Genomic DNA, 26,826 nt, shown 5'->3' on the forward strand with positions numbered 1-26,826 from the left:
TATATCGGTTTCTCTTCTTTATTAATTCCTTCCTTCTACTTAATTTGGCTTTAATTTGTTCTTTCTTTTCTAGCTTCCTAAAGTATAAACTTAGATCACAGATTTTAGACTTTTTTTTTGCAGTTTTTGGCTGAGGCCGGGTTTGAACCTGCCACCTCTGGTATATGGACCGGTGCCCTACTCCTCTGAGCCACAGGCACCACCCTAACTTTTCGTAATTCTTTTTTTTTTTTTTTTTTTTTGAGACAGAGCCTCAAGCTGTCACCCTGGGTAGAATGCTGTGGCATCACAGCTCACAGCAACCTCCAGCTCCTGAGCTCAGGCGATTCTCCTGCCTCCGCCTCCCAAGTAGCTGGGACTACAGGTGCCCGCCACAACGCCCGGCTATTTTTTGGTTGCAGCCGTTACTGTTGTTTGGCAGGTCCGGGCTGGATTCGAACCTGCCAGCTCAGGTGTATGCGGCTGGAGCCTTAGCCGCTTAAGCCACAGGCACTGAGCCTTTTCTTAATTCTTTTTTTTTGTAGAGACAGAGTCTCACCTTATCGCCCTCGGTAGAGTGCCGTGGCTTCACACAGCTCACAGCAACCTCCAAATCCTTGGGCTTAGGCAATTCTCTTGCCTCAGCCTCCCGAGTAGCTGGGACTACAGGCGCCCGCCACAACACCTGGCTATTTTTTTGTTGCAGTTTGGCCGGGGCTGGGTTTGAACCCGCCACCCTCGGCATATGGGGCCTGCGCCCTACCCGCTGAGCCACAGGCACCGCCCCTTTTCTTAATTCTTATGCAACCACTAAAGCTGCCACATCCCACAAATTTTAGTTTGCTAAATTTTCATTTTCATTCAGTTTAAAGTATTTTTTTCATTTCCTTTGTGGTTTATTTTTTGATCTAGGGATTCATTAGAAGTAAGTTATTAAGAACTTAAAAAAAATCATGTTGTTATTAATTTCTAATTTAGTCCATTGCTGTTAGAGACTAATTTTACATAGTATGTAAAGTTTCAATCTTTTGAAGTCTATTGAGATGACTTTTATGGCTCAGAACCTGGTTTTTCTTTATGATCTCATCGTATTAGAAGCCCCTGGGCTTGATGCCTCCAGGTCACCCCCTAGCTGAAGCATTGGTTCTAAGATCATATAGTTAGCAGTTCTAAACCTTTCAGATAGCTACTTGATAGAAGCCAGTGACCCGTGTAAAATTGTTGATTTTGTAGCTAAAAATGGTCTGAATTTTGACAATTATGATTCAACTGAATAGTGTATTTCTTCTTAGTAGCCTGTAGGTGCTTTGTTTGTTGCATGGCTTGGGTTTGGGTAGGATTCCAAAGAGGCTTTCAGATCAGGCTTTCAAAGAATGAAAAGGAAGAAGTACATATCAGAAAAACTTGGCAGGAAGTTTCTTGCCAGTGATTGAAAAGAAAAATCAAGTCTAGAGAAAGTATGTATTGGCTACTATCAATGCAAGCAGGACTTTAATTGCTGTAACCATGGGAACTCTGGATTATATGCCCTTGAGGATGCAGACATGGGGGACCTTAGGACATCCTGTCCAATTCTACACCCATCCTGAGGTTGAGCAAAGGAGGAACTCCGATGCAGTGCCAAGCCTGTGAGTTAAGGGTATTCAGTATTTGAAATCCCTTGGAGCTGGGACATCCCATAGGATCGGGTTTTGTATTTCCATGGGCTTTTCACTCCTTTGACATTTGGGAAAGTAGGGAATTCTACTCAATTCTATTCCTTCTTGTGTGCCATAGAATTTTATTAATGCTCATTAAAAAGAAATACTCAAGATGCTCTCTTTGAAGTGGTGTCTCTTTCTTCAGTAGAGGAAAGCTGGTGACTTTGGTGTTGACGTAAGATTCTAACGTGCTCACCAGATTCCATTTCCTGCCCTGCTAGAAGTCACTGTGTAAATACAGTCTCTTCTTCTGTTCTGTGAGTTGCCTTCAAGGGTAGAATTGGGCCTGTTTTCGTAAAAGAACTGAACATGCCAGTGGATCTTCCCAGGGCCTATCAGCTCAGCAGGCAAAAAGTCAACTATGAATGGAATCTAGGAGTCAATCCAAGTGGTTTATCAACTTGCTGCTGTCCTTGGGGCTCTTTCAATCTACCATTTATCCTGAATTACCAATTACAATGAGGAAAACCCTGCTAGGATTGACTCTCATGAATTCTTTCTGCCTACAGGATAAAGTTTAATACAGTGATCATGTTGGCTTGAGTCACTGTGATCTAACAGATGGCTTGTACAGCCACACCAGAGGGGCTGGGCCCGCTCAGGGAGCTGCTGGTGGCAGTATTTGTAGTATACCTGGGCTCCATTCAGCTACATGGGTCTTGTCCCACCCAGATGTATCTTAGCGCTAGTCATCTAAAGCAAGGAGGTATCTCCTTTTTCTGGTACTGGGACAGAACAACACCTGGACTTAATTCCCACTATTTCCTTTATTAGCAATGACTTGAACTGAAAGGTACGAGTACTCAGTGAGCTGGTGTTTTATATGCATTGTTGAGATCACAACATTGTCAAGCATGTGCTGTTCTCTTCATTATTTGCATGAGAAATTGAATATTGGAGAAGCTAAATGATAGTTTTTGAGATTACATACTCAGTAAATGATAGAATTTGGATGTGAACCCAGATCTGTTTGTATTGGTGGCCTTTAGGGCTCTGTACTATTTTTTTTTTCAAGGAGAATCTCAAGCTCTCACCCTGGGTAGAGTGCTGTGGCGTCACAGTTCACAGCAACCTCTTAGGCTTAAGTGATTCTCTTGCCTCAGCCTCCCAAGTAGCTGGGACTACAGGCGACCACCACAATGCCTAGCTATTTTTTGGTTGCAGTTGTCATTGTTGCTTAGCAGGCCTGGGCTGAGTTTGAACCTGCTACCCTAGATGTATGTGGCCAGTGCTCTGCCAACTGAGCTACAGGCACTGCCAGCTGCTCTGTACTATTTCATAGACATGAAAAGAGGCAGCTCAGAAGAGCTGATCATGTCTTTGGAATCCCTTGCCCTCCCTGCCCCCTGAATTTTCCAGTTACCTAAAAATCAAGAGACATGCTCGGCACCCAGTTCAGTGGTTAGGGCACTGGCCACATACACCAGGGCTGGTGAGTTCAAACCCGGCCTGGGCCTGCTAAACAACGACAACTGCAACAAAAAAAATAGCCAGGCATTGTGGTGGGCGGCTGTAGTTCCAGCTACTTAGAAGACTGAGGCAAGAGAATCTTTTAAGCCCAAGCCAAGTTGCCACAGCACTCTACCGAGGGCAATATAGTGAGACTCTGTTTCTAAACAAAACCAAACCAAACCAAACAAAAACCAACTTAAAAAAAATAAAATTAATAAAAAGAGACCCCATTACAAATTGACAAGTTGTGTGGCAATTTATATATCAATAATGGGGCTGATGGAAGTCAGAGCACTTCCTACTTCTTGACTTTCCTGTGGCCCACAGAGGGTTGCTATTCCTTTACTTTTCCCTAGGTATTTTTTTGGTATATACTAAATGTTGGAGATATAATTTATCCCTAATGGCTGATTATAGGGAAAGATGAGGCAATAATGGTGAATGGAGGAACTAACTAGAACAGCCATTTTTAATCTTGGTGAAGGGTGTGGGTGACGGCAGGAGGAGAGGAAGTGGATCTTGCCTACACCCTTCACACATTTCCCCCTGTGCTATGGAAATCACCCAAATAAAACTCCATTCATTAGAGAGGAAAGATTTTCTGTTAATGTTAGACCATCTGGTATCTAAGAATATCTAGGCCTTGACCTTTTTTGTCCCTGACTAAACCAAATTCAGATGCTTTGCTGGATTTGAACATATGTGTCTCCATGAGCCTAAGAACCCAACTATGCTTAATTTCTATGAACTTCTGAGTTAGCTCCCTTCTTGGCTTTCCTGTGTCCAGGCCTCTTTTATGCTTTGTAGATTGCTGGGGTGAAACTGTTGGACAATGGACTTATTTTCTCTACTTTTTCTATAGCTCCATTTTGTAGAATTTTTTCCTGCTTTCTTCATTGCAACTTGTCCTTCTTTTTGCCTTCCTTTTAACACTGAATACATTAATTTTTTTTCTGGAGTTCCTTCTTCATTCTTCCTGAGAAACTCTAGTCTCCAGATGCATTCAGACAAACCATATGACCATTTGCAGGATATTTTTGAAGAAATACTTGACATGGGGTAGAATTATAGCCTACACCACAGGTCTACAAACTATGTTAGGCCCACAGGCTGACTCTCATCTATTGTGGGTATTTGTAAATGATGTTTTATTGGAACACAGCCATGTCCATTCACTTACCTTTTGTCTATGGCAGTTGCAATGGCAGAATTGAGTATTTGAGACAGACTGTATGGTCTGTGGAGCCAAAAATATTTGCTATCTGGTCTGTTACAGAAAAAGTTTGCCAACCTCCAGTCTAACAACAAAAGTTTTCAACTCTAGCTGCAAATTAGACTCTCCTTTTAAAAACTACTACTGCTTGGGCCCTACCCCAAGAGATTTTGATATAATGGGCCTTGGATGGGGCTGGACATGGCCCTTTAAAAAAAAAAAAAAAAACAAATAGCCGGGCGTTGTGGCAGGCGCCTGTAGTCCCAGCTGCTCCGGAGGCTGAGGCAAGAGAATCGCGTAAGCCCAAGAGCTGGGAGTTGCTGTGAGCCGTGTGACGCCACGGCACTCTACCAAGGGCAGTAAAGTGAGACTCTGTCTCTACAAAAAAAAAAAAAAAACCAAACAAACAAAAACGAAAAACAGCTCTCCAAGTGATTCTCAGGATTAAGATCCACTGGTCTTGATTAACCAAGAACGGCCCTTGTAGCAGCAGAAAAATGACTTTGTTATCCTGGCTCTTAGGAGCTACCCAAAGTCTACACCAAAAGTCTCTTTAGCTGACTGGGAAAGAGTCAGCCTTATCTAGTGAAAAAGTGGCAACCCACCCTGAGTTCTTGGGTTAGGTGGTTGTTGACCTTATCAGCCAGCAGTATTGCCAGCATTCTTTCTGAGTCTTCAAGCCTATCTCACAAAGACTGTCCTCCATTGGTACTCAGTTGAAGGGTTTCTCCTCTGCTCACTTGGTTAGGAGAAGGGCTTTAGGCCATCCATTCAGTCTTTTGTTTTCCTTCACATAAGCATATTGGAACAAACAGGAGAAAAATGTGTAAACAAATGTAGCATTTTATTTTATTTTATTTATTTATTTTTTTTTGTAGAGACAGAGTCTCACTGTACCGCCCTTGGTAGAGTGCCGTGGCGTCACACGGCTCACAGCAACCTCTAACTCTTGGGCTTACGCGATTCTCTTGCCTCAGCCTCCCGAGCAGCTGGGACTACAGGCGCCCGCCACAACGCCCGGCTATTTTTTCGTTGCAGTTTGGCCGGGGCTGGGTTTGAACCCGCCACCCTCGGCATATGGGGCCGGCACCCTACTCACTGAGCCACAGGCGCCGCCCTTATTTTATTTTTTATTATTTTTAAAAAGGTAACATTTTAAACAAGTATTACTTGGCAAGCCTCAGTGTTGAAAGTTGTAGCAGAAGATAACATGTTTTCTTTTCTTTCTTTTTTTTTTTTTTGCAGTTTTTGGCCAGGGCTGGGTTTGAACCCACCACCTCCTGCATATGGGGCCAGTGCCCTACTCCTTTGAGCCACAGGCACCACCCAGATAACATGTTTTCTGAGAAATAAATCCCTAGTCTGTCCTGGAGAGAGAATTCTTTTTTTTATTATTAAATCATAGCTGTGTACATTAATGCGATCATGGAGCACCATACACTGGTTTTATAGACCGTTTGACACATTTTCATCACACTGGTTAACATAACCTTCCTGGCATTTTCTTAGTTATTGTGTTAAGACATTTATATTCTACATTTACTAAGTTTCACATGTATCCTTGTAAGATGCACTGCAGGTGTAATCCCACCAATCACCCTCCCTCCGCCCATCCTCCCCCCTCCCTCCCCTCCCTCTCCCCTTTCCCTATATTCTTAGGTTATAACTGGGTTATAGCTTTCATGTGAAAGCCATAAATTAGTTTCATAGTAGGGCTGAGTACATTGGATACTTTTTCTTCCATTCTTGGGATACTTTACTAAGAAGAATATGTTCCAGCTCCATCCATATAAACATGAAAGAGGTAAAGTCTCCGAGAGAGAATTCTTGCTTAGGATTTGGTGGTATCTTGTGTTTACTTTTGTAGATCACCCTCAAGTGGCCTTATTTGATTTTTTTAGGGGGGACCTTTGTTCATAGTTCGTAGTGCCCCCCTGGCTGTAGTTGTTTATATGTATCCCTCTCCTGTCACCCTAGAATCTGTCCAGGCTACTGGCCTTTCTCCCAGAGTCCTCTTAGACTCCCTTGAGAAATTCCCAGCAGTGCTAATCCCTGGAGGCAGATACCTTATCCTGAGGAGCAATCTGCCTCAGAGCTTGTCTTTGGAGTAGGATTGCAGGCCTCTTAAAGCATGTCATCTCCCTGGGGTGATGTTAGATTCTCACAGCTCAGAGGAAAGCTATACACAAGATAGACAGGGACAGACACACAGACACGTTACCCCTTCTCAGTAACCCATGAAATTGAAATCCACAATAAGTACTGGGGTTTGTAGCATTGAGTGCTTAAAAATACAAGCCAAGTTTACTTAATGGGTGATGGGCCTTGAGAAGCTGGAAGACTCTTTCTTCTTATGTGGGGAAAGCTAGTCTGATTAAAAGGATCTTGGGTAGCTGTCCCACAGGAGCCCAGATTTTAGACATGAATCCCTCTGTAAATGATGGCATAATGTCAATCAGGTCACTACATACTGTCTTTTAATCTATAAAGCAGGCAAAGAAATATAAGTGTCATCTGACCTTCACAAAGATTTTATGAGAATAGATGAAATAAATGTGAAAGGTACCCTGTAATAGCAAGGTATAATAATTTACATTACTGTGGCTCAGCTAAGCTGTAACCTTTTTATTATATCATCTGAAGAAGTATTATATGGTAAGCAGTCTTTAAACTATTTAACAGCTCTGCCCACTCAATTCTTCAAGGAGAAGAATGCTTCAGAGCAGAAAGTGTGGTCTTTATCATAAACCTCGAGATTGGAGACATGTCTTATTAAAGGAAGATATTTCTATTTCTAAATGCTGTGGAGTACGTGCTGTTAAAAATGGGATCTGATGTCCTGAACTATTCCTTGGACTCTGTAAATGCTTCTATTAGACTTATTGGAAGATAGAAGGAACTGACAATTTTATTTATAAATTGAATTATATTTTTAAAAGCAATGCCAGTGTTCACAGCTGTCCTTAGCATTTGAAGATAAAATGTATTCACAGTCTTAGGTACTTGAGTGGCCTTTTCTCTCATCCCAGTGTTGTAATTTTGTGTTTTTTTTTTCCTTTTCCCTTTTTTTTTTTTTGAGATAGGATCTTGCTATGTCACACAGGCTAAGAATACAGTGGTGTCATCATAGCTCACTGCAACCTCAAACGACTGGGCTTAAGTGATCCTCCCAACTTAGCCTCCCAAGTAACTGGGACTATAGGTGCCTGCCACAATGCCTGGCTATTTTTTTGTGGCAGTTGTCATTGTTTAGCAGACCCAGGCCAGGCTCGAACCCGCCACTTTAGGTGTATGTGGCCGGTGCCCTACCCACTGAGCTACGGGCGCTGCCCATTAATATTTGTTTTCTTATGTCAAAAATTATGTATCTGGAGAATATAGATGTGAAGAAAATAAAAATAAAATTATTTGTAATGCAACTACTGAGAATAACCACAGTTAACTTTCTGATTCTATTTTTCCAGCGACTTTTGTGTTGATTTTTTTTTTTTTTTTTTTTTTGGTAGAGACAGAATTTCACTTTATGGACCTCGGTAGAGTGCCGTGGCCTCACACAGCTCACAGCAACCTCCAACTTCTGGGCTTAAGCAATTCTCTTGCCTCAGCCTGCCGAGTAGCTGGGACTACAGGTGCCCGCCACAACGCCCGGCTATTTTTTGGTTGCAGTTTGGCCGGGGCTGGGTTTGAACCCGCCACCCTCGGTATACGGGCCGGTGCCCTACCGACTGAGCCACAGGCGCTGCCCTTGTGTCGATATTTTAAAAGGAAGTAAAAATGAGTTGATATTGCATATACTATTCACATATTAAAGACAGTTTTCTATACCATAACCATCCCTCTTTCTCCCACCGTATAATGATGTTTACCCTAGTAGTTTTATAGTAGAACTAAACAGAGTTTTGATTTACTTATAGCATGTATTTTATTATATGGGATCATGTAGAAAGTCAAACATCAAAACTTGGGAATGTGAAGTGTTAACTCTCGAGGAGCCAGTGCCCACTTGTTAATCTGGGACTTAGAATTAATTATTTAATATATTGCAAAAGAAGTTCCTTATACACATGTGTTTATTTTAAAAGATCCCTTATAAAATAAAATATCTTCTTTCTGTTTAGCATTCTCTGGATATTCAACAAATACAAAGTACGACCCACACCAAATTAAAGCAGAAATAGCAAGTCGTCGGGATAGGGTGAGTAAAACCATTGTTTTCACAACTGGAAGCATCATATTTATTTTTGTATAACATCACTGATCATGGTTCATTTCATGGTAATGAGTGTGTCTGACAGTCACATTTTAGTAAGGTTTTTGATTTCTTGGATTATTGCATTTTGTTTTATTTTTAACTTTTTTCCAATAGGAAGGAAAACGTTTTATTTGAAAGCCTTAGCTCATCTAAGAAAAAGTAGTCTGTACCCTGTTTCATGGGGTGGACTCACCAACCCTTTAGTTTAGTGACAAGACTGGGTCTCACAGGGCTGCTTCCCCACATGAGCAGGATGCCGGCCTTGGCCTTGGCAACCTTGGAGTTGCCTTCTCCCCTGGTTCACTGGTTAGTCCCAGAGGGATCACTCCTGCAACAGAGTTTGACAGAAGGCTCTGATGCTCCTTCTCTGGTGATGCCTGAATTATTTATTTGCTACCTTGCCTCATCTTTTTAGACCCTTGTCTTGGTTGTCTGTGAAGGTGAACACTTTTGTTGTGTTTGTGACAAAGCACAGGTGACATTTGGCAGTTAAGCCTTCTCCTCTCCTGGTGTGTCGTTCCCTGATCCAGGGTGCACCTTTCAGTTTGGTGGTTTTCAAATTTTATCACACCTAGGAAAACCACCTGGGGAGCTTGTTTTAAAGTGTGAGTTCCAGGCCTACCCCCCTCCCCTCAAAGTTTCAATAGGCCTGGAGCATGTCCCAGAGTCTGTTTAGATAAGTACTCTAGGTCCGGTTGAATTTCAGGTAGTCAGGGAGCGCGCTTTCAGAAATAAAGTTTGTTATGTGGGATCCAGAGTAGTAGAAGGAAGGATGAACAAGGTATTACCAAGTTTGCTAATTGTAATGTGTAAATCATTAACTTGAAAAAGAAAATACAGTAGAACCTCTGAAAGTTGACCACCCGAGGAACTGTAACAAACTGGTCAACACACGGACGTGGTCAACATGATAACTAGGCCTACTGTACTGATACGTACATGTGGTGCACATCCGACCTGGGAAAATTAGATCAATTTGCGGAGGTGGTCAGTGTAGGGAGGTGGGCAGCTATGGCGGTCCTACTGTAGTTGCTGGTTCCCCACTTGAATAGGGACCTGTCAGCAGTCTGGGATTATGTATGTGAGTGGAAGTTCACGGAGAGAATAGATGATCTCCTGAATTGCAAGCTAATTAGAAACTTAGATGACGATGTTAATAACAACTATAGAAATAATTTTTCACAGCCTGTTTTTTGGAAAAAAAAAAGAAAAATATGATTTGTCTTTAGCTTTCCAGATTAAAACGAGAGCTGACCCAGATGAAGCAGGAACTGCAGTACAAAGAAAAGGGGGTGGAGACCCTGCAAGAGTGAGTTGCCTGTGCTTACAGACAGGAGCACTTTCTTGAGATTTCTTCTTGTCCTGACTTGTCCAGTACCTGGACACCTGTCTGAAAGCTTCATCACCTTTGCTTTTATGCCTTTATTTATCCTCATTGTTTCCTAGTTCTGACCATCAGAATCTCTCTTTTTCTTGATGATACTTCATTCAAATGGGAAATGAGACCCTCATTTTTATATTTAGGCACATTTGCTATAGCTATGCAGTCCAAGACACCCATCTATGGCTATTTACATTTAAATTTTTTTTATGGTTTTATTCTCCTGAATTTTTTTATCCTAAAATTTAAATTTAGATTAATTAAAGTAAAAATTAAAAATTTAGTTCCCTAGTCTTGATAGTCACATTTGAAGTGCTTAGTAGTCACATGTAGCCAGTGCAGATGACATTTGGGGCTAGCTCGTTCTTTGTCTTGGGGGAACTATCCTGTGCACTGTAGGGTGTTGAGCAGCATCCATGGTCCTTACCTACTAGATGCCAGGAGCATCCCCACCCCCAGTGTAACAATCAAAACAACCATTGCTAAGTGTCCCCTAGAGGACATATTTGCCCCTAGTTGAGAACCACTGGTCTGAGGCTACTGTATTAGACAGTACATGTAATAGATTTCCATCATCATAGAAAGTTCTTTTAGTCTGGTCTGTAGGTCTTCCTCCTGTTTTCATCTGTACAATTAGAACTTTAGTCTACTAAGACTTTGGATATGAATTTCTTATAATTATTGAGCTATATATTAAATGAGCAGTTTTTTTTTTTTTTTGAGACAGTTTCACTGTGTCGCCCTTGGTAGAGTGTCATGGCATCACAGCTCACAGCAACCTCAAGCTCTTGGGCTTAAGCAGTTCTCTTGACTCAGCCTCCCAAGTAGCTGGGACTACAGGTGCCCACCACAATGCCCAGCTATTTTTTTTGTTGCAGTTGTGTAACTGGCCCGGGCCGGGTTCAAACCCACCACCCTCGGTGTATGTGGCTGGCGCTGTAACAACTGTGCTACGGGCACCGAGCCTAAATGAGCAGTTTTAATGAACTAAAGCTGTTTTACAAATGGCGATAGTGTTTGTCTGAAAGAATTCATTTCCTTAATAAAGGGTATTTTCTGCTTGTTGCCCAAGTTAGCCTTTGTTGATTCACTGGCTTCGCTTGCTGAACTTGGACGTCCTTTTCTCATCTGTAAATGGTGATTGTCTTAGTCAGCTTAAGCTGCTATAAAAATACCATACCCTGAGTGACTTAAACAAGGAATAAGCAAATCATTTAATTTGACAGGTCATAAAAGCGACCGTGACTGCCTACTGCCTCAAGTTGAACTTGAGGTTGATTTCTTACTATCATTGGGCCACACTATACCTTTCTTTCATGACTCTATGATGTCTGTGGATAACATAGGGATTTTTTTGTTTGTTTTTGAGATAGAGTTTTACTATGTTGCCCTCAGTAGAGGGCTGTGGTGTCACAGCTCATAGCAACCTCAAACTCTTGGTCTTAGCGATTCTCTTGCTTCAGCCTCCTGAGTAGCTGGGACTACAGGCACCCGGCACAATGCCTGGCTATTTATTTTTATTTTTTTTTACTTTTAGTTGAATTTGTCATTGTTGTTTTAGCTGGCCCGGGCTGGGTTTGAACCCGCCAGCCTTGGTGTATGTGGACGGCACCCTACCCACTGAGCTACAGGTGCTGCCATGGATAACATAGTTTTAATACTGGGCATTGCATGTGCTGGAGGTTGCTGTTAATTTAATTCTCACTCGCAGAAGCTCTGAGGAAGGTGACTGGGGTTCAGGAATGGTCTGGGTTTGCACAGGACCCCTGAGTATCAGAGAGGAGCCAAGCCTGGCACTTTCCCCCGCTGACTGTGGCTTCTGTAGCAGGATTGTGGGGCCTACTCCTGTTCCTTCACCTGGGCTCCATCATTCTTGCAAACTCCATTTCCTTATTTGAAGACAAAGATTATATTGCAATGTTAGCTATGACTGAATAATCTAGAATATAAAATGTGCTAATAACTGAGAAAATCCCCTTTCCTTTGGCATTGCTAGGAAATAAATTCATCTCTTGTAGTTACAGTAGTTTGCAGAATAGGAAAAGGCAGCCTCTGTTTCTCCATGTATATTAGACATGAAGCAAAATGGAATATGAGTTGTGCTCCTGGAGGAAAGAAAGGCCAGTGCTGCTTGTATTTTCTTTCTGCTTTCACTATCAAGATCCCATGCTTGGGAGCAGTGATTGTAAACTCGGCCCTTGCCAAGGGGAGGCTTCTGGTGCCTGCCAGAGTTTGAGAAGATGCCCGCCCTCCCCTGAGGAGGCTGAGGAGTGGTGCAGGGAGGCCCAGCACTTGGCCTTGGTCCTGAGGGGCCCGCCCCCAGTAGCAACCTACCAGGGGCGTAGGTGCCTCCAGTCTGTTTGATGCTGCTCTGTCACTGCTTATGTTTACTTTATTCTGTGGCATAGCCTCAGAGGAAGACAAGAAACACGGGCACTTTTGCTACTCTTAAAATTCTTTGTAAATGAAAAAAATCTGGTAGCCTTTCTCTGAGTTCCACAGGCATTAAGATAAAAACAGCCTCATTATTTTTATGATATTGAAAATTGGGTTTTTATGTTTGGATCAAATCATGCAAATTTATATCATTTATGGAGAAATTTTGAAAACCCTTTTTAAGCATTGAAAATGTCATTATCCTACTTCTGTGAAATCCTGACTATTAAGTATAGACAGCACGTGACCTGTTGTACATAAATATGAGGCTTCTCTAATTTTATTACCAACATCAATTTAAGGCAGTGGTTATAGATTTTCCTCCAGAAAATTTTCTGCTGGTTCCTGCTTCCCAGAATATCCAGTGTATTCTTTTCCAGAGCACCAGGAGTTTGGCTGCTTATAACATTTTAAACTTGACTTGTTTACCTTGGTGAATTTCCTGGCTAGCAAGGAAATCCATCATTACACTTGGATCCAAGTAAGGAAAAAAGAAGTTTTTGTATTTTATTTTAAACCTATGTACATTGTTAATTGTCATAGAGGGGAGCTGGCCATGGATGTATTAATGACTTAATGATACAGAGTATGTATATTCATGTGTGTATGTATATAATATACCTGTATACATATATAAAGCATATACATCAACTTTTAATAATGATAAGTCTCAAACATACACAGAAGTAGAGACAATAGCATAATGAAACCCTCCAATACCCCTCACTCCATTTTATCCACGCAATGGGTAGTTTTGGTTCATCTATGACCCTGCCTGATTGGCTGAGCTATCACTGCCTTATTAAAGCAAATCCTATAAACACATTTAATCCATAAATATCTCTCCTAAAGTTATGGGCTCCTTTTGAAAACACAACTCTAATCCCCATACCTTACTTGATAGGTACCCTGTTTCCTGTGAGTACCCCCCATTTCTTTAGTTGTTTGGGTCTAGATCCAGATGAGGCCCATACACTGTGTTTGGTTGATGTGTCTTTTAAGTCTTCTAATCTCTGCTCCCCTTCCCTTTTTTTCGTGACAACTTATTTGTTGAAGAAAGTAATTTTCTTGTCCTGTAGAATTTTTGCTGCTTGAATTCACATGGATGACTGAACATGTTCCTTTGTCTCCTATTATCTATGCAAATGGATAGAATTCGTTTGAGATGTTTGAACTGATTCAAGTTTGGTTCCTTTTTCTTTTCTCTTTTTCGTTAAGAATGTCTTGTAGGAAGCCGTGGTGGTGTTATTTCCATAAGGAGGCTTGTATGATCTGGTTGTCTTTTTTTCATGGTGTGAAGATTATTGGTGGGTTCTGGCCTTGTTGCTTGATACTTCCTTTTATCATTATCTCTCATCAGCTTTTCACCTAATGTTGTGCGTATGTATCTTTCAGGATAATTTCCTCTAAGTAGGCTTGCTGGGTGAAAGAGTGAAGGCATTTGTGGTATTATAGGTTGACTATTTCTTTTTTTTTTTTTTTTTTGTAGAGACAGAGTCTCACTTTATGGCCCTCGGTAGAGTGCCGTGGCATCACACAGCTCACAGCAACCTCCAACTCCTGGGCTTAAGCGATTCTCCTGCCTCAGCCTGCCGAGTAGCTGGGACTACAGGCGCCCGCCACAACACCCAGCTATTTTTTGGTTGCAGTTCAGCCAGGGCCGGGTTTGAACCCGCCACCCTCGGTATATGGGGCCGGCGCCTTACCGACTGAGCCACAGGCACCACCCAGGTTGACTGTTTCTTATCTAAAATTCCCAGGACCAAAAGTACTTGTTTTAGATTTTGGGTTTCTTGAAATTTCGTAGTATTTGCATTATGCTGAGTACTAGTTCAATATCCTAAATCTGAAAGACTGAAAGCCAAAATGCTCCAATTAGTATTTCCTTTGAGCATCATGTCAGTACTCAAAAGGTTTCAGATTTTGAATCAGTTTGGATTTTGAAATTTTGGATTAAGGATGCTTGATTTATATTGGATATGGCCAAATTCCCCTCTTGGGATTGCACCATTTTGCATTCCCACTGCTAACATGTGAGTTTTCTCTTTTCCCATATCTTTGCCAAAAGAATGTGTTGATAAGCTTTTACATTTTTGCCAGTTTCATAGGTAAGAGATAGTATCTCTGGCTCGGCGCCCGTAGCACAGTGGTTATGGCGCCAGCCACATAACACCAAGGGTAGTGGGTTCAAACCTGGCCTGGAATGTGGAATACAAAAAAAAAAAAAAAAAACACCTGGCCTGGGCCAGCTAAACAACTTCAACAACAACAACAAGAACAAAAAAAAAATAGCCGGGCGTTGTGGTGGACACCTGTAGTCCCAGCTACTTGGGAGGCTGAGGCAAGAGAATCGTTTAAGCCCAAGAGTTTGAGGTTTCTGTGAGCTGTGATGCCACAGCACTCTACTGAGGGTGATATAGTGAGACTTTGTCTCAGAGAGAGAAAGAGAGAGAGAGATAGTATCTCAGTGTAATTTTAATTTGCCTTTCTCTTGAGGCTTTTTATAAAAGTCTTGAGAAAATAGGTGAAGACTTTCATTTCCAGTGAAAGATTTGCTGGACTCTGTTGCCCTAAAGTTTCTGAAGGTAGTTTCGAAAATACCTTAATGTAATTTATTACTAGTATCCAGAGGCAAAGGGAAAGGACTCAGAACCACAGTGTATACCGTATTTCCAAAATGGGCAATCCATGAAATTGGGCTGAGTACACCAATAGGTGTGGGCAGATTCACTCCACTAGTTCCTTCCTGGAGATCTCGAATATTTCCTGTGTTAGACTCTGAGTTGCCCTGCAGCTAGGAAGCTCATTTCGCATTGCCTCATCCTGAGTTTCCCATGACTATGGGAGCATTGCAGGGGCATTGAAGCCCTTTCTCACTATGACATGTATCGCATCCCTGAGCACTGGCCCAATGGCAGATAGTTCTTTAGGGGAACACTGCCTTGACCGCCTTGTCACTATACTACATCCGTTGGTCATGAGGTGATGTTTCCACACCCAACACCTGATCCTTCTCACAGCTTCCACCATGACTGCTCTGGGCCAAGCACTATTATGACTCACCATTCTCATGCAGTAGCCACAGGGATTCTTTCAATATTGTCTCCTCTGCTTGTGACCCTCCTTCGCCTTTCTCTCTCAAAATATAAGCCAGACTCTTGATAAGGTGGCCCCCTGGCCTACCCTCATTTTCCCCTGGTTTCACTCTTCTTTGCTTGCCTCAACCACCCTGCTAACTGTCCAGCATGCTGGGGACATCCTGCCTTTAGGGTTAGTACTTGCAGCTCCTTCTTCCTGGAGCATTTCCCCCCAGTTCTTGTGTGCCTGCTCCCTCCGCTGCACAGTCTTTGGCTAGTAACTCTTGCTGAGATCCTTGTTTAGCCATCCTATCTGGAAAGGTGCTCTCTCTATTACACTCAAGCCCCAAACGTGGCTTCCTTTTCTTTAAAACACTGATCACTGCCTGGACTACCAGTTTGCTTTCTATTGTCCATCTTCCTGCCTCAAATAACGCTGCATGAAGACAAGGACTTTGCCTTCTTCCCAGCTTGCTCCTGAGGCCCCTGATGGTTCCCAGCACGAGGTGGGGCTCAATGGAATGAAGGGAGGCCTCTGGGTGCTGTGTGAAGTGGCTGACATTTCTGCTTCTGCTGACCGGTGGCCATCACTGAGTCACTTCATTCTTGGGCACCGGGCCACTCTCAGTGAGGGTGTATCTTTCCTGGGCCAGAAGCTTTGCCTGGGCTGTGAAGAACTCAGAGAGGTCTGGCTACACTGGCCTCCAGCATTGCCTCTCTTCTGTGTTTTGGCCATGGTTTTATGAAGAATCCTGTTACTTGTTACTGCGATGCAAATCACAGAAAGGGGTATTTACCAAATATTCCAATGACCAGTTTTCATGAGGTCCACTGGGTGAGCCACTTTGCTTTGAGCCTTTTAATTATTTGCTTAGCTTCCCCATTGGGTTGGTGTGAGTGAACTTAAACTCATTTGTTTCCTTCAGTAAGAGCAGCTATGCACTTCTAAGCATTCAGTGCCAGAGTGAGGCATTACTAGATATTAGAATCAGCATTTTCTGTCTGAAGGGATTTAGTAGTTTCAAAGCGGATGAGATTGTTCACAGTTAGTATAGGTAGGCTTAGATTAACAACTTCCCATTAACGTGTCACATGTCACATAAGGTACGTGAAAACCGGCAATACTCAAATAACAGTGAAACACACAGAAATGGAGAAAGAAACAAAAAGCATTATTCCTGGTTGTGGGGCAGGTCTGGTGTTCCACACAGGACCTGCGGTTGATAGAAAGTCCCCAGAAGTTTTCTGAGGTTCACCCAAGGCCCTCTGCCAGAGCTGCTGATTCAAAAGGTAGAATTTGTAATAAAACTTTCCATTCTCTTGGGCTGTAATCTGTGGTATTAAAATGGAATATCTTTAGAAGCCTGGCAGCTCTTTTCTTCAAGATGTGGGGTTAAGAAGTTGTGTGATTTTACTCTTATTTTTACAGTGCAATTCTCTTGACATAATAAATTGAACAACAAATATGGAAACTTTAGGAAAGAGAGGTAGAGGTTGATGAGAAACATCTCAAAAATGCCTTTTCAATGGTACTAGGTTCCTCATCTGAAGTTGTATTTTCTCCTTTTCTCTCTAACCTGTTTCTTACTAAAGCAAACCATAAAGAGCACCAGTTTGTTTTGAGATATAACATTTGACTGGCTTTGTGGGTGGCCGTCAGGTTTGACATAGTAGGCAGTTGGAGGCCTTGACTTTTGAGTGTATTGCTAACACAGTGATGAAGAGGACAAGCACTGGTGTGAGGGGCCTTGGCTGTGAACTCACTGTACCTCTTAACTGGCTGTGTGACCTTGAATAAGTCACTTAACATTCTTGAAGCTGTGTGTAAAATGGAGAGGGTGGAAAAGTAAAGACCATGCGCCTGTGTACAGATTTGTTTATTTCACATTGCGTGATAGCTTATGTCCTTGTTTATTCTCCTTGAGCAGTCACCACTTTTCTGTGTTTTTATTTCTGATGTATGGTAAAAGCACTGCCATGTACTTGTTAGCTTAAAAGCAGACAGTTCTTTGGCAGTCACATATATTATGATTTTTTTTTTCAATGAACTGGAATACATTGATATTTCAGAAAAATACCAAATCATTGAGCACATCATCTAAATTTGACCAAAATTTTATAGGGAATTCTTTTAAAAGAGAAAGAACTCTCAAATGAATTTTGCAAAAGTAAAAGAAATAGTTTCCTATCCTTTGAAATTTTTATTGGATGGAAATTGATTATAATTGAAAAATGGAGATGGTTTGAGTTCTCTGAAACATGACTTGCTCTTGTAAAAACATCCAGACCCACCATAACCACTCTGAGGATGTTGCACTCAGCAGGAAGGGGCACCACCACACCTTATGATCCTGTGTAGGCTTTGGAGTCAGCATGTGGGTTTGAATCCTGGCTCTGCCGGATACTTGCTTGTCATCTTGGACACTTTAGTTAATCACTCTGAATTTCAGCTTCTTCATGATAAAATCCGAAAAGATTATGCTCATATCATAAGGCCACTGGAGGGTTAAATGAGGTGACAAGTTTAAAGCATGTAGCAAGACCCTATCACTCAATAAGTGCTTAATATACTGCACTATTTTTAGAAAGTATTTTTTTTTTTTTTTTGTAGAGACAGAGTCTCACTTTATGGCCCTCGGTAGAGTGCCATGGCATCACACAGCTCACAGCAACCTCCAACTCCTGGGCTTAAGCGATTCTCTTGCCTCAGCCTCCAGAGTAGCTGGGACTACAGGTGCCCGCCACAACGCCCGGCTATTTTTTGGTTGCAGTTCAGCCGGGGCCGGGTTTGAACCCGCCACCCTTGGTATATGGGGCCGGCGCCTTACCAACTGAGCCACAGGCGCTGCCCCTTTAGAAAGTATTTATATAATTATATAATCAAATAATATATGCTATAAAATATTAATGTATATAATAATACATTTTGTTTATTTATCTATTTTATTAAGACAGAGTCTCACTTTGTCATCCTTGGCAGAGTGTCAAGGCGTCATAGCTCACAGCAACCTCAAACTCTTGAACTTAAGTGATTCTCTTGTCTCAGCCTCCCAAGTAGCTTGGACTACAGGCGCCCCCATAACGCCTGGCTATTTTTAAAGATGGGATCTCGCTCTGGCTCTGGCTGTTCTCGCACTTGAAAGCTCAGGCAATCCATTCACCTCAGTCTCCCAAGTACTGGGATTACAGGCGTGAGCCACTGCGCCCAGCCAATAATACATTTTATATAGTGATACTTCCTATAATGTATAACTATTTAAAAATAATATTTCAAAGATTCCTGGCTTTGAGGTCCTGTTATCTAGTGCTCTCATACCTTGTAACAGTAGAATCTTTTCCCTTTCCTTCCTTGCACACAGCCCCTTATGTGAAACTGGAACATCTGAGGCAGAGCACAGAGAGCTGCTGCTGAGGCAGGGATGAAGGGCTCTGAGCCCCCATGGGCTCCTCTTGTAGCTAGCAGCTGGCCACCCCAGGGTACCCATGGAACAGGATCACCTTAGCTGCTCTAATCCAATTTTCTTCATTCTTTTTTGAGATCTCAGAGCCACTTTGGGAATGCCAAGACCAGAGCCCAGATCCCTAGCCTTGTTCTCTGTAGCACTCTGCAGTGTCCACTGGTGGAATGAATTGCAGGCGCTGATGGTCCTCTCCTCGATGGGAACTGGAGCCTTTTTTTCTTGGGGTGGCAGCTGTTCCCATCATTGAACCTGGAGCTTTGAGAAGCTGCTCACTCAATTCCTGGGTTTACTGATGGCTCTACTTAGGCTTTATAGCTGCCACGCACCATAAGGAAATCACGACACTTAAGTATAAAACTGCAACAGACATGGTTAGCTTCTTATATTGCAGCCTTTAACAATTTGCGTGTCTATACTTCTATGAATATTTGATTAGCATTCATTTCCAGGCACTTGGGAAAAAACTGTGTCAGTGTAGCAGAGTTTCTTTTCTCTATTGAGGACAGTGTCAGGGGATGACTGACTTGATGTGTTCTCATTGTGGAGGAGCCAGTGGGCTCAGCTAGCAGAGACGCTGGCGTGACTGTTACAGAACAGTGAGACTTTCCTGATGCAAGAGTTTTTGTCTGTAATTGTTATAACCCCTTTCTGCTGACTTCAGGCTAGGTGGATTGTGGTTTATGACATTAAAAAAGATGTATGAGAATGCCTTTTATCAGAAGAGGAATGCAAAGAGACATTATTACGTCAATGTGTCTAGATTTCTCTGCAAGAAAAGTTTAGCGACCTTGTTGGCAGAGTTAGTGCTTTGAGATGTATGGCTGTTTATTTCTGCTTGTGTTAAGAGATTCTTGGTTCTCCACACGGCATTTAAGATGGAAAAACACATGGACTTTCCTTCTGTTTTGTGTTTTTCTACATCATGTATGTTGGTGTTTCTGAGATCTCTACAAGAGACCTCACCCCCAGCCTGAGCTCCTGAACTAGACATGGAACGGAAGAATTTCGTGTCTGTTTCTGGTGGTGCTTTTTCCTCCAGTGATTTCATGCCTAAACGGTTTTCTATTATAGACTTCTTTCTCTGTCATTTCAGTGGGTGTTTATAAGTATGTTGAGACCATGGACTTCATTTTAATTATAATTATTATGTAATATTTCCTCGGTGAATAATAATTAGTGTAAAAAGAGGCTCCTTCAACTTGGTGGTTCTGGGAGCTGGCTGATGGATCAGTAAATCTCTTAGTTCCACCTATAGACGTTTACCTTCAGCAGCAGCCTAGGAGCCTGTATTTGTTCTGGTCATCAGTTGGATTTGGGACCCCTGTTCTGTCTCCAGAAGTCTGGTTCCATTCTTTTTCCATCCCACCTTCAGCCACACAACACCCACTGTGCAACATTTCAGTGAATTATGCTGGTTTTTATTGTGAAGCTGAGACAGGTGAGAAAGTACAAAACAGACCCCTGGGGATTATGGCACTTAACTTGTATAAAGGGGGTGAGATACCCGCCAGGAGGGAGAAAGCCAGCCCTTCTGATGGAAATGAGCTGGTTTTGAATGACAAACAAAAAAAATTCCGAATATGTAGAAGGGGTTTGCGGGCCTACTGCTGCCATCCTTGCTATTCACTCCCATGATTTAGTAGCCAGGTGGCTAGCTGGCGCTGTGCTAGGGACTTTTTATATTTTCTTCCTGAATCTCGTGAGGACTGTCAGGTGATAGAGTTAAAGCCTACCACCACATCACGAGGGTACACGGTTTTGTTAAGAAAGGGGCTTAATGAGAGCAGAGAAAAAAGAAAAAAACATGCCCACAACCAGACGTTAGTTCATGCTCACTCACTTTAACGTTATGCCTGGAACGTTGTATAGTTAAAAATACACATGCCTTTTTGTAAAAAATGTATAAAGAAATATTCTGCTTTATAAGAACAGACTAGGCAGTGTGTGTTTGAGAAACCTGCAAGTCAGTAACTTAGCCATTATGGAAATGCCTGTGAGGTCAGGCCACATTGGGATTCAGAGGTGTGGCCATTCAACGTGTGGGCTCCCGCAGTGTGCCTCCATCTGCTCTCCACAGGACAGGACTCAGGACTAGTTTTCATAAATATTTTATTGGTAGCTGATGGCAATTCCAGCAATACTGCTGAGCCTGAGAGGCCTATTCTAAAGGGGAAGAATGGTTTCCTACTCGTTCTGTGTGCCCTCCTATTCCAAGGATGCTGACAGCTCAGGTCAATTCTGGTGCCGAGTTTTGCTGTGAGTTGTGACATATTCAGCAAGGAATTTGTTAATAATAATAAAAGTACTGGAGTTGGCAAATTATTTACTTTTTCTTCCCTAAGTAGATTCCACGTTGTCCTGATAATAATAACAACCACAAATACTGCATGCCAGGCCTCTTGCTGAGTGAGCCTCCTTTTTGCATTTTCTTGTAAAATCTCATGGGAGAAGTATTTTCAGCGTCCGCGTTTGAGATATGAGGAAGCAGGTAGAAAGAAGTGAAGTGACTTGCCCAGGGTCCCACAGCCAGTGAATGGCAGAGCTGGGTGCCACTTGCACTCACAAGCACACCGGAAGTTTCTGTGAGTGGAAAATAAGGGAGTTTGGGCTGGCAGTTAGTGCTCTAGATATTCAGGATAATGTAGGGGGAATATTAGAGCCAAAGCCGGTACTGGTGGACCTGGAGCTGGAAAAGCAAGCTAGTTGCTTTTGTGAGAAAGAATTCGTTCCATTACTGGACAAAAGTTTCCCAAGCTCCTTATCCCTGAGGGCTTCCAATACTCAAGACTTAGGTATGGAAGACGTGACAAAGGACATGCTCTGGGGGCTGCCTGCTCTTTGAAGGCAGAGCCAAGACTTGTCTTGTTCTGTGTTCTGCTTCCACCACCCAGAGCCAGACCTGGTGTACACAGGGGTTGGCGGGAGGGAGGCAGAGGGGGCGTGGGGAGAGAGAGAGAGAAGGAAGAGAGGGGACATGAAAGTTTCCAACTTTTGCACAAGGCACCATTTTTGGAAGCTCACTGCTTACTGCCACTTCTCAGATCTCATTCTTGTGTTTATTTAATCAACATTTGACCACAAAGCTGGATGCTGGGGATAAATAAGACACAGTCCCCTTTTCTGAGAGAGGAGCGTACAATTTCAGGAAATTACTCAAGGCCATCTGATTGCCTAACTGGCAGTAGAGGACTCGAGCATCACAACTCAGATGTCCTCACCTGCCCAGGACGTTCCTGAAGCAGGAACAGTCACACTTACTACAAGGAAGGAAGCTTTCATGAGGTCTTTATTTTTCTTTGCCAAAACATTGTTTTTAGCTGTTTTCTACCTTTCTGTGAAGCTTTTGAGTTTTTACTATTGTTGTTTAGTGGAATGTTGTGATTGCATATGGAATGACTCTTATTTTTCTGTTAAAACTAGGATTGATCGGAAGATGTCAAGTGCTCACACCAGCTACAAACTGGATGAGGCACAAGCTATCATGACAGAGCTCCGGACCATCAAGAAAGCCATTTGTACAGGGGAGAAGGAGAGGCGGGACCTGATGCAGGTTAGAGCCTGGGGGCCACTTGCCTACCTGCTCACCTGTCTTTTTATTTTGAAATGTTTTAAGTATATTTATTTATTACATATGTTATATATTTATTGTGTATACTGTTCATGTACAATATTATATATGTGTATATTTCATATACACACGTCCACCACACTATATTTAAATAAGTGTATTGTAGTCACGCTTCAGTGTTCTGGGGGATTGGTTCCAGGATACCCCTTGGATGCCAATATTTAAGGAAGCTCAGCCCCTGATATGAGATGATGTTGTATTTGCATATAACCTACGAACATCCTCTCATCTTTAAATCATCTCTAGGTTGCTTATAATACCTAATACAATGTAAATAATTGTTATACTGTGTTTTTTATGTTTATATATTTCTATTTTTTATTTCCCCCCAAATATTTTCTATCTGCAGTTGTTTAAATCTGTAGATGTGGGACCATCTGACATGTAGGGCTAACTATTTTAGTTTCGTGGGGCTGTCATAATAAAATATCACAAACTAAGAGGCTTAGACCAGAAGAAATTTACTGTCAGTTTAGGAGGTCAGAAGTTCAAAATCAAGGTGTAGACCAGGGCCACATTCCCTCTGAAGTCTCTAGGGGAGGATCCTTCCTTGCCTCCTCCAGCTTCAAATGAGGGCCCATTCACCAATTCCTGGGGTTAGGATTTGAACATAACCTTTTGGGAGCCGGGGGACACAATTCAAGCCACAACAATGGGTGATATAGTCATATTGTTCAATAATCAAAATAATCACAAAGATCTATGATAAGAATTTTTGCTATCACCCCATCCCACTTACCATAAATACCTTTTATTAGCTTCTTGTATACTCTTCCAGTGTTCATACAGACACACAAAAATATGAATACATGTCTGACTGCCTCACAGAAAGCCAGGATTGCACTACTATTCTGCACTAGCTTGTTCACATGTGGTGATATCCTGCACCATTTCCCATATCTGCACGTAAAGAGCTACTTCATCTTTATATGGTTGCATAGTATTTTACCATACAGATATTTTTAAATTATATATATCTGGGATCATTTGTAGCTTTGTATTGCTTTATGTTTTTTGCCCCTTTAATCTTGTAGTTTCCATTATTTTTAGAAAAAGTCGAACTGTTGCAAATGAGCATACCCTGGTCTTTTCACTCGATGCTGGAATGCATTCATTGCTTTCTGTTACAGCTTTTATTTTTTGCTCAACACCCTAAGCGAACACCTACTACTTGGCTGGTTTTTTTTAGGATTCTACAGAACATACAACACAGTACATGTAAAACAAAGTTCAGACTCCTAGGCAAAATCAGGCAGATGCACAAAAAACTACCTTGCCTCAACAGTGCTTCATAAGGTCAAGGCTTTGTGGGACTTTTCCCCCCATGGTGCTCATTCAAATGCAGATTATTGGACCTCAACCAGGATTTACTGAATTAGATTCTCTGAAGGTAGGGCCCAGAAATCTATTTTCAGATGACCTTTCCAGGTGATGGTAGCTAAATGATCAATTGTTAAGTTTTTGAGGGCATACTAGTAGCTCTGAAAACAGCTGCCATTTACTGAGATTTCTGTGTATGTGGCAATGGACAAGGTACCCTATGTTTGTTACCATATCATGCTAACCAGCACCCAAGGGTGACCCAGGAAGTAATTTCACAGTGGCGGTTAAACAGAGCTCCCTGCCCTGGCCTCTCTGAGGCCACAGTGTGCAGCATTAAGGCTAGCCACCCATTTGCTTAGCTTGAGTGCCCACCATGGAGGCAGAAGGTAGAATTTCTGAAAGAAGCTTTAGGCTTTAGCATCTTCTTTTGAGGTCTCTACAACCTCACAAACTCTGAGAAACACCAGAAGAGGCACAGACAAAGTCGTCTTCCATCAAAATTAAATAAATGTTTTGCCTTTCTTAAATAAACTTAACAGTGTTGACCCCTTCCAACCCTTTGACTCAGTCTTGAGCCAGTTAAATTTCTGCACTTGGGTGTTCAGGTTCTGGTGTCTCCAGCAGTATCTGCTGAAGGTGTACATACTCAGAAGTCTAAAAGAAATAGTCAAAACTCTAATTTCTCTTTACCTTTCACACGAAGGGTTTCCATGTGGCAGAATATATACTTGCTCTAATTTTTGGCAAACTAACATTCCTGCGAGAGTATTTTTTGACCACGTAGAATTATGACCAAAAAATCAGGTTATAAAAGTATATAAAGATTGTCTGGGAGCCATTTTCACCTTCTCTGTGATTTATCTATAATAGTCTCAAGGTGGCATTCATCTCTGTCAGAATCATTACTGAATGAACATTCTGCATAGGAATGCTTATTTTTTTCTGGGGGACATGAGGGTTTAAAAACCCGTAAAAAATTGTATCATGATTATTTCTTATTTTATTCAGTTTCTGTCTGGAGGACTCTATTGGTATCTGATTTAAATGACTAAGAATTGTTATTAAAATGCATTCAGGGCAAAGCATTTATTTGAATTCTAATGGGGGGCGGGCGGTGGTGGGGGCTGGGCTGGGACCACTCTCCAGTAAGTAATAAAGCTGTAGACCTAGAACCAGAATGAAAGGCACACTTCTAAAGCGGAGGGAAACATTGTCATCTCTGTTTAAAGAGTTTGTCTCCTTCTGTTCCAGAGCCTGGTCCAGCTGACTGATGGCTTTAAGAACAGCTGCTCCATTACCGACTCTCCACAAGATTTCCCACGTGATCCAGGTGCACTTGGCCATTCTGGTTTACCTCAGCAGTTCTGTGACGCTGGCTCTCAGACAGAGGTATGCTCCCAGGAAGAAGAAATGTGTGTGCTGAGAGACGAAGGTTGCTTTTGTGTTGCTGTCACTTATTTGCTTTAATCTTCAGAGAATGTCTTCACTTTTGTGCACTTCAGTGTGAAGAAAAAAATATCACCTCTCACATCTAGCTGTGTGATGCAATCAAATTGCTTATTACCTCTGTCCTTGTGATTTGGATTCTTCAAAGCGCCAGACTCCTCGTGAGAGTTGAGTTTAAATGTTCTTTTGACAGACATATGACTTTTTAGAGCATGGGTCACCAAACGTTTTTGGTAAAGGGCCACAGAGTAAATATAGTGAATACTTTAGGCTTCACAGGCCATGCAGAACTATTCAACTCTGTCTTTGCCGCACGATGGTGTGTGAGCGGATAGGCGTGCCTGTGCTGCAGTAAAACTTCACTTACAAAAACAGGCAGTGGGCTGGATTTGGCCCAAGGGCTGTAGTGTTTACCAATCCCTGCCTTAGACCAGTGATTTCCAAAAGGCCTTGTGGCAGCACTACCTTGGGTTATACTTTGTTGCTATTTCTTATTCTTCTAAAAGAATGTCAGGAAATCGAATTGAATTAAAAGTAATTTTGTTTGAGACTTGAAAGAATTTTATAATGCTCCTTTTGATAAGTAGCGAAGCCTTGAGTTAGCCACAAAAACAAAGTTAGGAAAGTCACCATTTGAAGCAGGGTGTTGGATGTTCAAAGACACTACTATTGTAATGCATTCATGAAATGAAGCTTTGACGTTAATTTGTTACCAAATGGAAAAGCAATTTAGAGGGCTTCTTCCTCTTTAGGCTTATTAAGTAAAAGTGAGGTATCAATGGAATATACCGTGTTGGCGTCCCCCCCCCCAATTACATAAATGAAAAGAAAGGAAAAAGGGGCTGGATGTGGTAGCTCTGGCCTATAATCCTAGCACTCTGGGAGGCTGGAAACAAGAGGATTGTTCGAGCTCAGTAGTTTGAGATCAGCCTGAGCAAGAGTGAGACCCCCATCTGTACAAAATAGGAAAAAAAAAATAGCTGGGCATGGTGGCGTGCACCTGTAGTCCCAGCTATTCAGGAGGCTAGGGCAGGAGGATCGCTCACTTGAGCCTAGGAATTTGGGGTTGTAGTGAGCTACAGTGATGCCACTGCACTCTAGCCGGGGCAACAGAGTGAGAGACTGTCTCAAGAAAAAGAAAGGAAAAAGAGAAAAACAATTGGTGGAAAACTCTGGATTTTAAATTATTAATATTTTGAAATTTTGACAGGTAGTGCCTGTTTGAGGGGAGTATAATATAATGAATAATGACTCTCTGTGTCTTGTATATCCTGGAATAGTCCTATCTTCAGTATAGTTGGCCTTTTTCAACCAGCCTTTTTCTTTGGTTGAAAGTTGAAAGAATATAGTCGCCATCTGTAACACAGAGAGAAGAATCTGTGAGTCAAAAATGTTTGGCATTTTTGCATAAAGATTTCGGAGGAAAGGAAACAAGTACTAGACTCATTGATTTTCATGAATAATTCATTGCTGCTTGC

General features: G+C 42.1%; 1 protein-coding gene across 3 annotated transcripts in view; it reads left to right on the forward strand.

Moving 5' to 3' along the window:
• The window catches only part of WWC3 (WWC family member 3), a 132,382-nt gene that overhangs the window by 53,389 nt on the left and 52,167 nt on the right, over positions 1–26,826 (forward strand). For all 3 annotated transcript variants that reach the window (XM_053580064.1, XM_053580062.1, XM_053580063.1), the window contains exons 5-8: positions 8,463–8,539; positions 9,826–9,905; positions 22,372–22,501; positions 25,154–25,291. In XM_053580064.1, the coding sequence (XP_053436039.1) occupies positions 8,463–8,539; positions 9,826–9,905; positions 22,372–22,501; positions 25,154–25,291 (425 nt within the window). The remainder of the gene's footprint in view (positions 1–8,462; positions 8,540–9,825; positions 9,906–22,371; positions 22,502–25,153; positions 25,292–26,826) is intronic.

The sequence above is a fragment of the Nycticebus coucang genome, chromosome X (genome assembly GCF_027406575.1).
Source record: "Nycticebus coucang isolate mNycCou1 chromosome X, mNycCou1.pri, whole genome shotgun sequence".
Taxonomy (NCBI): Eukaryota; Metazoa; Chordata; class Mammalia; order Primates; family Lorisidae; genus Nycticebus; species Nycticebus coucang.